The following is a 16,514-nucleotide window of genomic DNA, read 5'->3' on the forward strand; positions in this document are numbered from 1 at the left end:
TTGACAGGTGGGGGCCTGCATGACACCCAATACAGCTATGGTGCAGTCATGAACATTCTTAATCAAGTAATTTCTTGGGTGAGGCAAAACAACAGTGGGAAAAACACCTGAGACTAATTTGGGGAAACTGCTCTTCAACTCCTAAGGTAAACAAGCTATCTCTTGAAGACCATGGTAACTCATGAATCCCACAATTCCTTCTACCCCACAAGTTATCCTCTATACCTTCGGTGTCCTGTCCCAGGAACTTCACTGGTTGGATGTGCAGATAATTTGGAATCATAAATTATTTACCTTTGGCCATCAATGCTGTGTTACTTGGCAGCAATCATAGTGCTTGCATCATGAGACAATGCAGTATCTCAACTTTTTCATGGGGACAGAAAACTGGAGAAACCAGTTACTGAAGAGTTCTGGCTAGTGCACTACACAGTGGCTGAAACCCGTCTGCAATCGTGCACAAAGGCAAAGCAGAGTAACAGTGATTGCAAGGTATTGGGTGTTCATTCAGCAGAAGTTTAGCATGCTCACGGAGTAGTTCAATTGTTTTGACCATGGAGAGGTGCCTGACCGTATGCCTCAGAGATGTTGCCTGGTGTGCTTCATGTTTTGAGAAGCACCTTCCGAATATGAGCTATCTGCACTCTGCCAACCATTTTCAAGGACTCTATGTCTCTGAAGTTCCATGGGGTTCTTCCACATCCTGCCATAACTTTGATGTAGAATTTCCAGAAGAATGGTATAAGTGGCCCAGAATGGTGGAACTGCAGAATTTCAGGTTCCATGTATTTGGAAGGCAGAATAAGCACAATGTTGTTTGTGTTTCTCAGCCATTTTTATTCACTGTTCAGGTTATGTGGTTTGTACTTTGCAGTGTAAACTGCAATAACTGTTGCATGAACTACTCAGCAGGACAGGCAACATCTGTACCTGACATCTTTCAAAGATCATTGACCTGAAACAGTAACTCTGTTTCTCTCTCCACAGATGCTGTCTGACCTTCTGAGTACATCCCGCATTTTCTGATTGTCAGCAGTATTTAGCTTTTGTAATTGTTGCCTGGTTGCAGAGTTGCTTAGAGTACAGCAACAGGCACAAAAGATTGCACCCTTTAAAATTAGGGCTCATTGGCCTTCTAAAGTGCAGGATATTGGGGCAACCTCATCCATGCACCTTTTGTGATTCTTCTCAAGTCTCAAGAGTTTATGTGGAGGTACAAGGGTGTTTGAGACAATGTTCAGCCTCTCGGACATCTGTGGCCTCATCAGCTTGTGAGCTTTTGTAGTAGTGAAGGTAGTTGCATGAAACAGGTCATAGTGATTTTTCAATAATTACATCCCAACATTTCTGAAATTGCATGTTTTTAAATCTAGGTTTTCTCTGCTTTCTTACAGCCATAGCAGGAGGATCTCTGTTTGAAACAGTTTAGTAAGCACTAACTGCCACTTTATCTCATTTTATATCTGGCTGTCATGACTTGAAATAGGTTAAACAGTAGGCTAGTTATTTATTCAGTGGAAAGCATGCGTCCCAAATTATTACATCTAAATAGTATTGCTTTTGTCATGCAGACCCCCACCTGCCAGGAATGAGGCATATTAATTTTGTCATATGAACATTGATTTTAAACTGTTGTTGGAGCGAGGAAATGACTTGTTAAACAGATCAGCCATGTCTGGAAAAAACATTTCCATACTAACAGACAGTGCTTGTGGAGACAAAGGACCATTTCCTGACCCATTCAACCCACAATAGACTTTTATCACCGGACATTGAAGGTGAGGAAGCTCACATTCCAGGATGACTGCTAAGATAGCTGAATTCACAAACCGATGTGGTCAAACCAGCCAGTCACATGACAAACCTGCTGGGCAACCGGAGTGTTTTTGAATTGTGCAGACAGTTTGAGGGAGAGACCGTTTGCTCCTGGACTGAGAAGACCTCTCCTGTCTGCTCCCATCTCTCTCTCTCGGAACTCCAAATCCACTGAAGGCATGTGAACCTCAAGAGAGAAAAGTCTCCGACATCGAGCAAGGTTTAAAAATAATACTGGGCCCCAAGAAAAAGCAAGATCTACTTACAATCAAGGACTCGACAGTGACTAAGAGCAGTAACCAAAACCATCTTCAGATATTGCCTCAAACTTTTCCACTTTATTTCTTCTGCTCTTTTCTGTCTCTATCTGCATGTGTGTATTGCGTAGGCATGCTAGCATGGGCGCGTCTTGTATCCGTAGGCGTCAACTGAATTAGAGTTTAAGTTTAATAAATTTCAACTTTTCTGCTTTAAACCTAAGTTGGGCTGGTTTCTTTGCCTGATAATTGGAAAGCAGTGAAGAAGGATTCACCAAGGGGGAGCTAAAAACACTGTTTAAAATTAAACCCTGTTACAGTAAGACCAAATGAAGGCTGAGAGGGAACCCTAGACCCCTTTCTCACCTGGTCGTAACAGAAATTTGGGTCTTAGCATCCAGATTTTACCCACAGTTAAATGAGAGAAATTGGAAGTAGGAAGCCAAATTGTTCCCGATCAAAAAAGAGCAAAATTTCAATACAGGTTTTCTTGTGGTTGTGTGTTTGAATACTAACATGCCTGCAACTGATACTGGTAGCTCCCCAAGCCAGGGTGAAGTAACTTGGGATAAGTTAAAAGCACTGTCTATGGAGGATGTTACACCAGGTGAGAAAGAGGACTAGGGTTCCCTTTCTGTCTTCACCTGGTCTTACTGTAACAGGGTTTAATTTTAAGCACACTGTTTTTACCTCCCCCTTGGTGAATCCTTGTTCACTGCTTTCCAATTATAAGGCAAAGAAACCAGCACAACTTAGGTTTTCTTAGGTTTTAAGGCAGAAAGGTTGACATTTTTTAAACTTAAACTCTACTTCAGTTAACGCCGACAGATACACGATGCGTCCATGCTAGCATGCATACACGATACACACATGCAAATAGAAAAGAGCAACAGAAAAATAAAGTGGAAAAGTTTGAGGCAATCTCTGAAGAGGGTTTCTTTGTTACTGTGCTTTGAGCTCACTGTGTAGTCCTTGATTGTAGGTAGGTCTTGCTTTTTGTTGGGGCCAAGTATTATTCTTAAACCTTGGTCAATGTAGGAGACTTTTCTCTCTTGGTTCATGTGTCATTAATGGGTTTTGGAGTTCTGAGAGAAAGATATGGGAGCAGACAGACAGGAGAGAAAGTCTGCTTCAGTCCAGGAGCATTCTGCTTTCTCCAGTTCTCAGTTCAAACTGTACAATTCAGAAACCCCCAGGTTGCCAAGCTGGTTAGTCATGTGACTAACTGGTCTGACCACATTTTGGCTCTGTGTACTGTATCACCTTAGCAGGGAATAGAATGCGCTTCCCTGCCTTCAATGCCTGTTACTGTGTAAATGTTTTTTTTCCAGCCAAGGTCTGGCAGTCCTTGTAACAGGCCTTCTCTTCTTCCCAGCAACAATCTGAAGTTTAATGTCCATGTGGTGAAATTAATATGTCTCATTCTTGGCAGGTGGGGGCCTGCATAACCAGGAGTTGAGGAAAATAGCTGAGCAGTATGGAATCACTGTATGTGGCAAGGCGAGGAAGTCTGAACTCCTAAGACTAGTGGCCAACCATTTTTCCCTTGAATCTGAAGCAGTAGAAACAGGGTCAGAAGTAGACTCCAATAGGGTATTGCTAGCAAAGATACAATTGGAACAGAGGAAACTTGAATTTGAAAGAGAAAAAAAGAGAGAGAGAGAGGAGTAAGAAAGACAGCCTTCCACAAGTGATATGAAGAAAAAGAAAGACAGGAGAAAGAAAGCGAGAGACGAGAGAGAGAAAAAAAGAGCCTTCCAGAAGTAATGTGAAGAAAAAGTCAGGAGAAGGAACGAGAAAGAGAGAGAATATTCCAGAAGGAATGCGAAGAGAGAGCGAGCTGAGGTGTCTTGAGTTAACTAGGGGGGGCGACAGAGTAACCTCAGTGCAAGTATGGCCAATATGGAGGAGTGTAATTCAGGGTTAAGTACAGAATTGTTAAAACTATCTCAACTAATCCCAAAATTCAATGAGGGAGACATAGAAGCATTTTTTGTGTATTTTGAGAAACTGGCAAGGCAGCTAAAATGGCCAGCTGAGACTTGGCCTCTTTTACTACAATGCAAGCTAACTGGAAAAGCCCATGAAGTTTATTCCCTGTTGCCAGATGAGAGTTCATCAAATTATAAACTGATAAAAAATGCTATCCTCGGGGCATATGAATTAGTACCCGAAGCCCATCAGCAAAAGTTTAGAACCCTCATGAAGCAAGTTGATCAAACTTATCTGGAGTTTGAAAGAAGTAAGCAGCTGGCTTTTGATCAGTAGCTGAGGGCTCTTAAAGTACAGCTCAGCCATGAGAATCTCAGAGAAGTAATTCTGTTAGAGGAATTTTAAAAACTCTCTCCCACTCTCCATAAAGACACATGTAGAGGAGCAGTGGGTTCAGAAAGCCCGGCAAGCAGCCATTCAGCTTATGTGTTTGCCGTAATCTATAAGTCAATTTTCCCAGGGGAGAACCTTTCCTAATTGCCCCCACAAATCTGAAAAGGACCAAGGGTGGGAAGGTGATAGAAGACCAAGCAGTCCTGGGAGAGAAAGAAAAGCAGGAGACACAGGGGGGCCAACTCTAGCCAAAAAGGAAGATGCTGTGAGCAGGAGTGAGACCCATTGTAATAAGGCAGGTCATCTAAAACCTGACTGCTGGAAACTAAAGGGAAAACCTGTAGGGTTGATCAGGGCACACTCGCTCAGTGAAGAAGAAACCCTGATGGATAGCACAGCAGAACAAGCTGTGGCTTTAACTGCAGTAAGAGTGAGACCCAGGAAGCTTACAGCTGCAAGTGCAGGAAAATTTAATAGGATTCCTGAAGGTTATCAGGGTTTTGTGCCTGAAGGGAAAGTAACCCCGTACCCCTCGAGTGGGGCAAGCAAGCCCATAGTAATTCTCAGGGACACAGGGGCCACTAGATCTCTTTTTACTGGGAAAAGGCCTGACCTTTCCCCCCCAGAGAGAGCAGTGAACACCAGAATAGTGGTGAATGGTATTGGAGGGCAGTGTATGCCTATACCTGTACACCGGGTGCACCTGGAGTATGACCTAGTTTCAGGACCGGTGACGGTAGGCATTGTCCCTAGTTTGCCTGTAGACGGGGTTGACCTGCTCCTAGGTAATGATTTGGCAGGGGTGAAGATGGTAGCCCCCCCAGTAGTGAAAGGAGGACTTCGGAGGTCAGAGACAGGGCAGTGGCAGGAGACGGACCCTTGCAGTTTCCCTGGATATGTAGTGGATCAGGCCATGATCAAACCAGCTCCCCCAGAGGAGACTGAATTGACACTACAGGCAGATGACCATGGGGTCTGTCTGTCTGAGACTTTCTTTGGAAAGTCAGAAGACCCAGTGAATGAATTAAATTAATTTTCCCTAGCTGAGGCTCAGCGAGCTGACCCAGTATTGCGAGAGTTAGCACAGGCTGCCCAGTCTGAAAGTGGAGCAGAGGGAGGCCCTGATTGCTACTATTTAATGAATGAGGTACTGATGAGGAAATGTTCTCCTCAGAACTGAGGGCAAGGAGTGAACAGTCATTCGCCAGTTAGTGGTGCCACACAGAGGTACTGGAGAGAAATATTAGGAAGGGCCCAGGAGACTACAGTAGCTGTACATGCCAGTATAGGAAAGACCAAAGCCTGCATGAGACAGCAGTTTGACTGGCCAAAACTCCACAAAGATTTGGTGGAGTACTGCAGGAATTTCCACATGTTCCAGGTTGAGGGGAAACCCCAACCTACAGTAAAACCTGCACCCCTAAGTCCTGTACTGGTGTTAGGAGGACTCTCCAGCAGAGGGCTGGTGAACAGTAAGGGACCCCCGCCGAGAACAAAAGGGGACAGGCAGGCAGGTACAAGGCTGGCAAAAGGTAGAAAAGGAAGGAGAAAAAGCGACCAAGAGGGCAGGTTAAAGGAAGTCCGGGGAGGAATCCCTGATGAAAACTCCTATTGTCCGGTCAGCAAACCTCACATAATCGGGAAAGTTAGACCCCACATCCTGCTATGTAAATAGAAACACCTCACCAGAGTTGCTAACAGCATTTGCAGAAACCTGCAGAGACCAAGAAAGACCTCTAAGAGGCAGAGAAGCCATGAGGGTGATGCCTCACCTAGTCAAAGTGTCAGAGGGAGTGTAGTAGAGTCTGCACAAATATCTGCAGGCAGGAGTGTCCCAGAGGGCAAAGGAAAGATTAGCAAAGAACCCTCCCCCACAGTCAGAAAACAAAGAACCACCCATCCCCTGAAGTCAAAAGCCTTGGCATGACTCAGCAAAGCACTGAAAGAGAGTTTCAGTATAGACCCACTCGATACTACCTCTCCTGAGGAAAAACATTCCAACTAATCTAACCCTCCCCCTTTGCCGGCCACAACAGGAACAAAGAGCATAGACAGTCATGGAAATGAGCAAACTGGAAAAAAATCTTCCCCAAAGAATCGCATATTTAATGGGATGCCAAAAAGGGGGTAGTTAAAGCAGCACTGGCACCAAGAAAAGACAGGCTGTAATAAGTTTTACGATTTATGAATGAATGAGATAGAGGCACGTGCTTTTTTTCCTGTATCTTATATTTTCTCTCTCGACCCTTTTTAATGAAAGGCGTTTTTCTCAAATAGCATTTCATTCTGCTGGGTGTGGAGGTATCATGCAGACCCCCATCTGCAAAGCATGAGGCATATTAATTTTGTCATATGAACATTGATTTTAAACTCTTGCTGGAGCGAGGAAATGACTTGTTAAACAGATCAGCCATGGCTGGAAAAAAACACTTACATACTAACGGACAGTGCTTGTGGAGACAAAGGACCATTCCCTGACACAGTAAACCCACAATGGACTTTGATCACCAGACATTGAAGGTGAGGAAGCTCACATTCCAGGATGACTGCTAAGATGGCCGAATGCACAAACCGACGTCGTCAAACTAGGTAGTCACATGACTAACCTGCTGGGCAACCTGAGTTTTTGAATTGTGCAGACAGTTTGAGAGGGAGAGACTGTTTGTTCCTGGACTGAGAAGACCTCTCCTGTCTGCTCCCATCTCTCTCTCACTAACTCCAAATCCACCGAAGACACGTGAACTCTTCTACATCGAACAAGGTTTAAGAAGAATACTGGGCTCCAACGAAAAGCAAGATCTACCTACTATCAAGGACTCTACAACGAGCTTGAAGAACAGTCACCAAAACCATCTTCAGATATTGCCTCAAACTTTTCCACTTTATTTCTTCTGCTCTTTTCTGTCTCTATCTGCATGTGTGTATCGCGTATGCATGCTAGTGTGTATCCGTAGATGTTAACCGAATTAGAGTTTAAATTTAATAAATTTCAACCTTTCTTCTTTAAACCTAAAATGACCTGTTTTGCTGGTACCTTTGCCTTATAATTAGAAAGCAGTCAACAAAGATTCATCAAGGTAGAGCTAAAAACATGGTGTGTTTAAAATTAAACCCTGTTACGGTAAGACCAGGTGAAGGCTGAGAGGGAACCCTAGACCCCTTTCTCACCTTCTCATAACTTTCCAAGCATTAAACACCATTGACTGTGCTAATACAGGCAGGTAAATGGCACCCAGAACTCACTGGTCATTAATAGAATTAACAAAGCTTTTGTTCTGCTAATTTCTCAACACCTATTGGAATGAAAGGCTCAATAGTAGTACAAACAAGCAACCTGTTATTGCTTTCTGCTGGCATTGTTCTGCTGTTTATGTCCATCTACTTTGCAGAGATAAAAATGTAGCTCTAACTAGCTTGCTTGTCAGTATGACGAGAGCTGTGAAATTGGTGTTTCATCTCTTGTCATACTTTGGATTAACTGGCGAAATTCATGTCAAAGCATAGAGGGCTCATGTACAGAAACTTACAGATAAAGAATGTAGGGAAGAGTGCATGTCAATTTATTTTAAATTGGTCAATATTTCTCAACCAATTCTCCAAAGTGCAATGTGATACTGTTTTGGTACATTTGGCACTTGCTGCCAAATCAAATAAAGAGAATTTGAGCCAAGGTGTTGGTTTTTGTAACTAAATTAGTTAATGCCTGCAGTTCTATTGTTGTCCTACTGCATGTGAGATCTGTTACAATATTAATGTATGGAATGCAAATTTATTTAAAATTATTATGAACAGGAGATGCACTAATTAGGAATCAGTAAGGCAGTTGTTGCACTTGACTTTGTCCTCAGCATCTTCCACACTTTTTGCTTCAGTTTTTCTTTTTGACTCTAGGCCAAGTACAAGCCACTCAGTTGCTATGCCAGTTTTATAGTTCTGTCCTACCTAATGAGGCCCAGTGCATCATCTACAATGAGTTTCTGCTTTACCTCACTCGGAAACTGGCAGACAAGGAACTGGAGGGGCACGTTCTACAAAAAACCAGTCAACTCTACCTCACTCTGGGAACTGAAAGGTAAAGTGATTTGAGTTAAGTGATGCCCAGTAATAAGTTTTCTAGATAATTCTTAGTTATTCTGATTTGATTTCATTATTAGTGTGTGTGGATGGTGGAATCATTTTTTTGGATTTAGTGTGCTATTGTGTTGTCTCAAACTTCAGTCAAACTTTATGTTGTGTAGGGGCAGTGTAATCATTACTGCTGTCATAATGCCATATTCCTCTTTGCATTAAAACATTGCAGAGGAATTTGATGTAAGTATGTTGTGTTCGTACCTTTTAATGTGTGGTGAATGGTTGAAAGATTTTCTTTTCCTGCCCTGGCAACAATGGGACAGTTTTTGCAGAAAGAAAACTTTATTCTTCAGGCAGTTCAGCTGCTGCCTCCTTCAGTCCACTTCAGCAGGCCCTTGTGACCTGTCGCAGCAAATCTATATCTCTAACCTGGCACTACTCCCTGGCTTAAGCCAGGAAACCTAAATCCAGCATGCAAGTGAGTCCATGGCTGGCAAGTTGGCTGGGTCAGGTAGCTGTCCCCTTGGTGAACATGGTATCTAAAATGGCCCATGTTTGAGCTGTTAAACAAACTGACCTGAGATGGATCAATTTGGGGTCATCAATGATTAACTAATATTTTGTCGTCTTATTCTTTCCTTAGCTACACTTGGTTCCCGAATTCACTTCCTCAGTTTAGAAAAAAAAACTCACCGGGACCAGGCAGTGAGAGGCACTCCATATTATTGATTTTAAAGGCCCGAGGACCATATTTTTGATGTGCTCTGTGTCCTCAGGCCTTTGAAACCAATAAAAATAAAACGAGTGAAGGGCCTTCCCACGATTTCGGGTGTCAACTTTGCTCAGTAACCATTTCTTAGAAAGTTGTGAATTCAAGTCCTGCTCCAGGTTGACACGTAAGTGCAGTACTGAGGGAGTACTACATTATTGGAGGTGTCTGTTTTTGGATGAAACTTTAAATTAAGGCCCTGGCTGCCTGCTCAGGTGGATGTGAAAGAAATGGCATTTTTTTTCAAAGAGAAGGTTGTCCTTCCAGTGTCTTTCTCAATATTTGTACCTAAGCATTAAGATTAATTGGTCGCTCAGCTCATTCTCATCAAGTGACAACTTACTGTGTGAACATCGTTTTCCACATTTTCAAAATATTTATCCTTGGGATGCAGGCATTGCTGGCAAGCATTTAATGCCTATCCCAAGTTGTCCTGAGAAGGTGATGGTGAGGTACCTTCCTTATGCCGCTAGTCCATCAAGTGAAGGTGCTCCCACAATGCTGTTAGGTAAGGAGTTCCGAGATTTTGATGCAGTATAGATCAAAGAAAACAGTATATGTCCAAGATGGGATGGTGTTCTACTTGGAAGGGATCTAGGAGGTGCTGGTGTTCCCTTGCACCTACTGCCCTTGTCCATCGAGGTGGTAGTGATCGTGTGTTTGGGTGGTGCTGCCTACAAAATAATAATGAACACAACTCAAAAGTAATTAATTGACTGTGAAATGCATTGCAATATCCCGAGGACATAAAAGGTCCTCTATGCAAGTTTTCTCTTCTTGACAATGTACCTGAAGCACCAGAGCAGCATGCTAGGGGAACACCATTCATTCCAATGGTCGTTGAAGTGGAGACCGGACTCAAAAACTTGAAATTTGATCCAGTGTGTACTTTACTTCTTATAGGGTCATCATCATCTTCCAACCCAGGCCGTAGAACCGTACCCCCTCCGCCATCCCCCCATCTTTTCATTTGTCCTTCACTGCCCTGGGAACGGCTCATCATGAGATCCGAAAGAGATTTGCTGGTGTGAAGCAAGTTCTGAAATTGTAGATTTCACAAGAGTCAACTCAATTATAAAAATCATTAGATTTTGCAGAATATCGAACTTAATCTGTATTTAATGTATAGTGCAACAGGTTTTTTTTGTTCTTAACGGACAGCTTGCTAGTTTTTACTTATCCTCTAAATGTTAAAATTAAATTGTTTGGAGTTGCATTGTTCTGTAAAGGTGTGACAGAAACAACACATTGGCTGTTTGAGGCATTGAAGGTTCATGACCAGAATCTAAGGTCCACAAGTGAATTTGCCCATGAACATAGAATGATTTTTCATAGAGATCAAGGGCTGATGATTTTGTGGCTGTTTTGTATTAAATTATGAGCAATTTTGTACCGTGGATAAGCCCTATTAGGAACTGGCTTAAGATTGGACTCAAATGTACGACCATTGCAGCCAGGAAAGAGCAGGGTCTTTCATCTTTCTGTTGACTCACGTGCAGAGTTAAAAGGACAGTGTGGTAATTTGCTATACCACCCAGTCATATAACAAAGTTTCTCTTTTTTCACATTCAGGGCATTCAGATCAGCACTGGAGTATACCAAACGGAGCCTTGGAATTTTTATAGATCTGAGGAAAAAGGAGATGGAAGCATATGCTTGGCTGCAGGCTGGGAAGATATATTACATTCTGGGAGAGAATGAATTGGTGGACCTGTACATTCAGGTAAAAATATTAGTTAAAAAGCTGAAGCAAGTAGATATTCTGATCCAAATTGTTTCTCATCTAATTATACTTAGTTCATTTTTTTTCATTCGTTCAGGGGATATGGGCATCGCTGGCTAGGAAAGCATTTCTTGCCCATCCCTAATTTCCCTTGAGAAAGTGATGGTGAACCGCCTTCTTGACCCGCTGCGGTCCATGTGAGGTAGGTATACCCACAGTGCTGTTAGGAAGGGAGTTCCAGGATTTTGACCCAGTGACAGTGAAGGAATGGCGATATAGTTCCAAGTTAGGATGGTGTGTGGCTTAGAGGGGAACTTGCAGGTGGTGGTGTTCCCATGCATCTGCTGCCCTTGTCCTTCTAGTTGGTAGAGGTCGTGGGTTTGGAAGGTGCTGTCTAAGGAGCCTTGGTGCATTGTTCCAGTGCATCTTGTAGATGGTACACATTGCTGCCACCATGGTGGAGGGAGTAAATGTTTGTGGTTGGGGTGCCAATCAAGCGGGCTGCTTTGTCCTGGATGGTGTCGAGCTTCCTGAGTGTTGTTGGAGCTGCACCCTTCCAGGCAAGTGGAGAGTATTCCACCACACTCCTGACCTGTGCCTTGTAGATGGTGGACAGGCTTTGGGGAGTCAGGATTCCTAGCCTCTGACGTGCTCTTACAGCCATGATGTTTATATGGCTACTCCGGTTCAGTTTCTGGTCAATGGTAACCCCCAGGATGTTGATAGTGGGGGATTCAGCAATCGTAATGCCATTGAATGTCAAGGGGAGATGGTTAGATTCTCTCTTGTTGGAGATAGTCATTGCCTGGCACTTGTGTGGCATGAATATTACTTGCCACTTATCAGCCCAAGCCTGGATATTGTCCAGGTCTTGCTGCATATGGACGTGGGCTGCTTCAGTATCTGAGGAGTCGCAAATGGTGCTGAACATTATGCAATCATCAGCGAACATCCCCACTTCTGACCTTACGATTGAAGGAAGGTCATTGATGAAGCAGCTGAAGATGGTTGGTCATAGGACACTTTCCTGAGAACCTCCTGCAGTGATGCCCTCGGACTGAGATGATTGACCCCCAACAACCACAACCGTCTTCCTTTGCGCCAGGTATGACTCCAACCAGCGGAGAATTTTCCCCCTGATTCCCATTGACTCCAGTTTTGCTAGGGCTCTTTGATGCCATACTCTGTCAAATGCTGCTTTGATGTCAAGAGTAGTCACTTTCTCCTCACCTCTTGAGTGAACTCAAGTTACTAATTTTAATAGATGTGTTTATAATTTGCATTTTATTGTGAGAGGGAATGATATCACTGTTATTGATTGAGCTCTGGGGCAGCATTGTTGCATTACCTTCCTCATTCCAATCCACTGCAAAAATGCACAGCTTACATACACCCTCGTCATTTTATTTCTCCAAGTAAAATATATATAATTTCCTTTATGGTCTTGAATTAGGATTTATGGATTCTGTTGCTGTGGAGGCGGTGAGTACAGTATAATCATTGGCTATTATTGCGGTGCAGTGGTTCCAGGAAATTATGGCATGAAGGACTTAACACCACTACATGCTTTTCTTAGATTTTTGTACTGTTTCCCAGTTGCCCCTCACTGAAAACAGCTAGATCATCATTATTGTAGCTCTGCCCCATTAATATCTATAACATTCCTGAATTTGCTGCATTTAAGCCAGTCTTCACGCTGCTGTCATTCAGACTGATAAATAATGGTGTTGGAGACCTGCCAGCAGTGTGATTTATGAATTTATTCAAGATGGTTGCAGCAGGGGTGTCCTTTCTGTTTCTGATGTCTCATTATCTACATTTAGTGTATGCCAAATCAATCCAAAGATAATCCCCAAATTCTTTATCAAAAACCGAGAGCATGGAGTCCAACTCAGCAGCCGATAAATCATTGATCAAAGCAATCACAAAGATCATTGAGATACATCATTTAGCATCGTAATCATTCCCATTATAACAAAAATTAGGCCAATGGAATATATCCTGTTAGCTTATTTAAATTCAGCTATTAACACGATAACGAAAAGAAATCTGCCTTTCAAACTCCAGTGGCTCTTAAAGGTATTCACAGAATCACATCGAGTCTGCACCGATGCATTAAAACACCTGACCTGTCTACCTAATCCCATTTGCCAGCACTTGGCCCATAGCCTTGAATGTTATGACGTGCCAAGTGCTCATCCAGGTACTTTTTAAAGGATGTGAGGCAACCTGCATCTACCACCCTCCCAGGCAGGGCATTCCAGACCGTCACCATCCTCTGGGTAAAAAAGTTCTTCCTCAAATCCCCCTTAAACCTCTCGCCCCTCACCTTAAACTTGTGACCCCTCGTAACTGACCCTTCAACTAAGGGGAAAAGTTGCTCCCTATCCACCCTGTCCATGCCCCTCATAATCTTGTACACCTCGATCAGGTCACCCCTCAGTCTTCTCTGCTCCAGTGAAAACAACCCAAGCCGATCCAACCTCTCTTCATAGCTTAAATGTTCCATCCCAGGCAACATCCTGGTGAATCGCCTCTGCACCCCTTCCAATGCAATCACATCCTTCCTATAATGTGGCGACCAGAATTGCACACAGTACTCCAGCTGTGGCCTTACCAAAGTTCTGTACAACTCGAACATGACCTCCCTGCTTTTGTAATCTATGCCTCGATTGATGAAGGCAAGTGTCCCATATGCCTTTTTCACCACCCTATTAACCCTCCCTTCTGCCTTCAGAGATCTATGGACAAACACGCCAAGGTCCCTTTGTTCCTCGGAACTTCCCAGTGTCAGGCCATTCATTGAATACTTCCGTTTCACATTACTCCTTCCAAAGTGTATCACCTCACACTTTTCAGCGTTAAATTCCATCTGCCACTTTTCTGCCCATTTGACCATCCCGTCTATATCTTCCTGTAACCTAAGACACTCCACCTCACTGTTAACCACTCGGCCAATCTTTGCGTCATCCGCAAACTTACTGATCCTACCCCCCACATAGTCATCTATGTCGTTTATATAAATGACAAACAATAGGGGACCCAGCACAGATCCCTGTGGTATGCCACTGGACACTGGTTTCCAGTCACTAAAACAGCCGTCTGTCATCACTCTCTGTCTGCTACAGCTTAGCCAATTTTGAATCCACCTTATCAAGTTACCTTGTATCCCATGTGCATTTGCTTTCTTGATAAGTCTCCCTTGTGGGACCTTGTCAAAGGCTTTGCTGAAATCCATGTAAACTACATCAACTGCCCTCATCTACACACCTGGTCACATGGTCAAAACATTCAATCAAATTTGTTAGGCATGACCTCCCTCTGACAAAGCCATGCTGACTATTCCTAATCAAATTTTGCCTCTCCAAGTGGAGATAGATTCTCTCCTTCAGAATTTTCTCCAATAGTTTCCCTACCACTGACGTGAGGCTCACTGGTCTGTAGTTCCCTGGCATATCTCTACAACCTTTCTTAAATAGTGGGACCACATTAGCTGTTCTCCAGTCCTCTGCCACCTCCCCCGTGGCCAGAGAGGAATTAAAAATTAGGTTCAGAGCCCCGGCAATCTCCACCCTCGCCTCCCACAGCATCCTGGGACACAAATCGTCCGGACCTGGAGATTTGTCCACTTTTAAGCCTTCCAAAACTTCCAATACCTTGTCATTCCCTATGACAATTTGCACTGAAAGACAAATCTTTTTTTTTACGGGGCACATTGGGACACTTCTATACATTATATTACAGGTTTTGCCTTCAATATTTGGATAAATCCCAAAAATCTTTATGGTAGTATAGACAACTAAACTTGACATATTATAATCCATCAATATTTTATTTCTCCAAATACAATATATATAATTCCTTTTATCGTCTTGGTTAGGATCATTACAGTAGTAAGTGTCATTATAACCATAATCTGTTTGCCATATTAAAGAAACTAGATGGCAGCTAGAGTTATTTACAAACCTCAAAACGGGAGATCACTACATTGACATTGGCTGTGGAACTTCCAGTTCACCTCTGTGCTTGCTACGGCGTATAAGGTGAGGTGAGAAAGACTGCCCTTGACATCAAGGCAGTATTTGACCGAGTATGGCATCAAGGAGCCCTAGCAAAACTGGAGTCACTGGTATTCAGGGAAAACTCTCTGCTGGTTGGAGTCATACCTAGCACAAAGGGAGATCGTTGTGGTTGATGGAGGTCAATCATTTCAGTCCCAGGCCTTCACTGCAGGAGATCCTCAGGGTAGTGTCCTAGGCCCAATCATCTTCAGCTGCTTCATCAATAACCTTCCCTCCATCATAAGGTCAGAAGTGGGGATGTTCGCTGCTGAATGTGCAATGTTCAGCACCATTCACGATTCCACAGATACTGAAGCAGCACATGTCTATATGCAGCAAGACCTGGCCAACTTCCAGGCTTGGGCTGATAATTGGCAAGTAACATTTGCACCACACAAGTGCCAGGCAATGACCATTTCAAACAACAGAGAATCTAACCATTTCCCCTTGACATTCAATGGCATTACTGTCGCTGAATCCCCCACCATCAATAATCCTGGACCATCAACAATCACCATTGACCAGAAACTAAACTGGACCAGCCACATAAATACTGTAGCAACAAGAGCAGGTCAGAGTCTGGGAATTCTGCAGCGAGTAACTCACCAGCTGACTCCCAATGCCTATCCTCCGTCTACAAGGCACAAGTCAGGAGTGTGATGGAATACTCTCCACTTGCCTGGATGGATGCAGCTCCAAGAAGCTTGACACCATCCGGGACAAAGCAGCCCGCTTGATTGGCACCCCATCCACCGCCTTCAGCATTCAACCCCTCCACCACCGACGCACAGTGGCAGCAGTGTGTACCATATACAAGATGCACTGCAGAAACTCACCAAGGTTGCTTCGACAGCACCTTCCAAACACGCGATCTCTACCACCTAGAAGGACCAGGGCAGCAGATGCATGGGAACACCACCACCTGCAAGTTCCCCTCCAAGCCACACACCGTCCTGACTTGGAACTGTATCGCCGTTTCTTCACTGTGGCTGGGTCAAAATCCTGGAAATCCCTCCCAACCGCACTGTGGGTGTACCTACACCCCAAGGACTGCAGCAGTTCAAGCAGGTGGCTCACCACCACCTTCTCGAGGGCAATTAGGGATGGGTAATAAATGTTGGCCTAGCCAGCGACACTCACTTACCCCGAACGAATAAAAACAAATTCTAAATCTGTTCTCCAACAGATTTTGGAAAAGTTTGATACTTGAGGATGGGGCAAATCTGTCTATTATGTTCAAGGTCGATATTGCCATTGCATCTACTTCCAGGCCATTGTAAGCAATAGCAACTTGCATTTATATAGAGCCTCTTATGTCCTAAATGACCCAGGTCAGTTCACAAGTTCATTATTGAACAAAGTTTGACACCGGGCCACGTAAGGACAGGGGACAAAAAGCTTGGTCCAAGAGGTTTAAAGGAGGAGAGAGACGCAGAGAGCTTTGGGGAGAGAATTCCAGAGCTTAGGGCCAACGCTGCTGAAGGCATGGCCGC

The 16,514-nt window shown here is 43.7% G+C and overlaps 1 protein-coding gene across 3 annotated transcripts in view; it reads left to right on the top strand.

The window, feature by feature from the left end:
- LOC137374316 (SH3 domain and tetratricopeptide repeat-containing protein 1) overlaps positions 1–16,514 on the top strand; it is a 126,669-nt gene that overhangs the window by 82,937 nt on the left and 27,218 nt on the right. For all 3 annotated transcript variants that reach the window (XM_068040177.1, XM_068040186.1, XM_068040193.1), the window contains 2 exons: positions 8,289–8,469; positions 10,810–10,960. In XM_068040177.1, the coding sequence (XP_067896278.1) occupies positions 8,289–8,469; positions 10,810–10,960 (332 nt within the window). The remainder of the gene's footprint in view (positions 1–8,288; positions 8,470–10,809; positions 10,961–16,514) is intronic.

Source organism: Heterodontus francisci, chromosome 1 (assembly GCF_036365525.1).
Source record: "Heterodontus francisci isolate sHetFra1 chromosome 1, sHetFra1.hap1, whole genome shotgun sequence".
NCBI lineage: Eukaryota > Metazoa > Chordata > Chondrichthyes > Heterodontiformes > Heterodontidae > Heterodontus > Heterodontus francisci.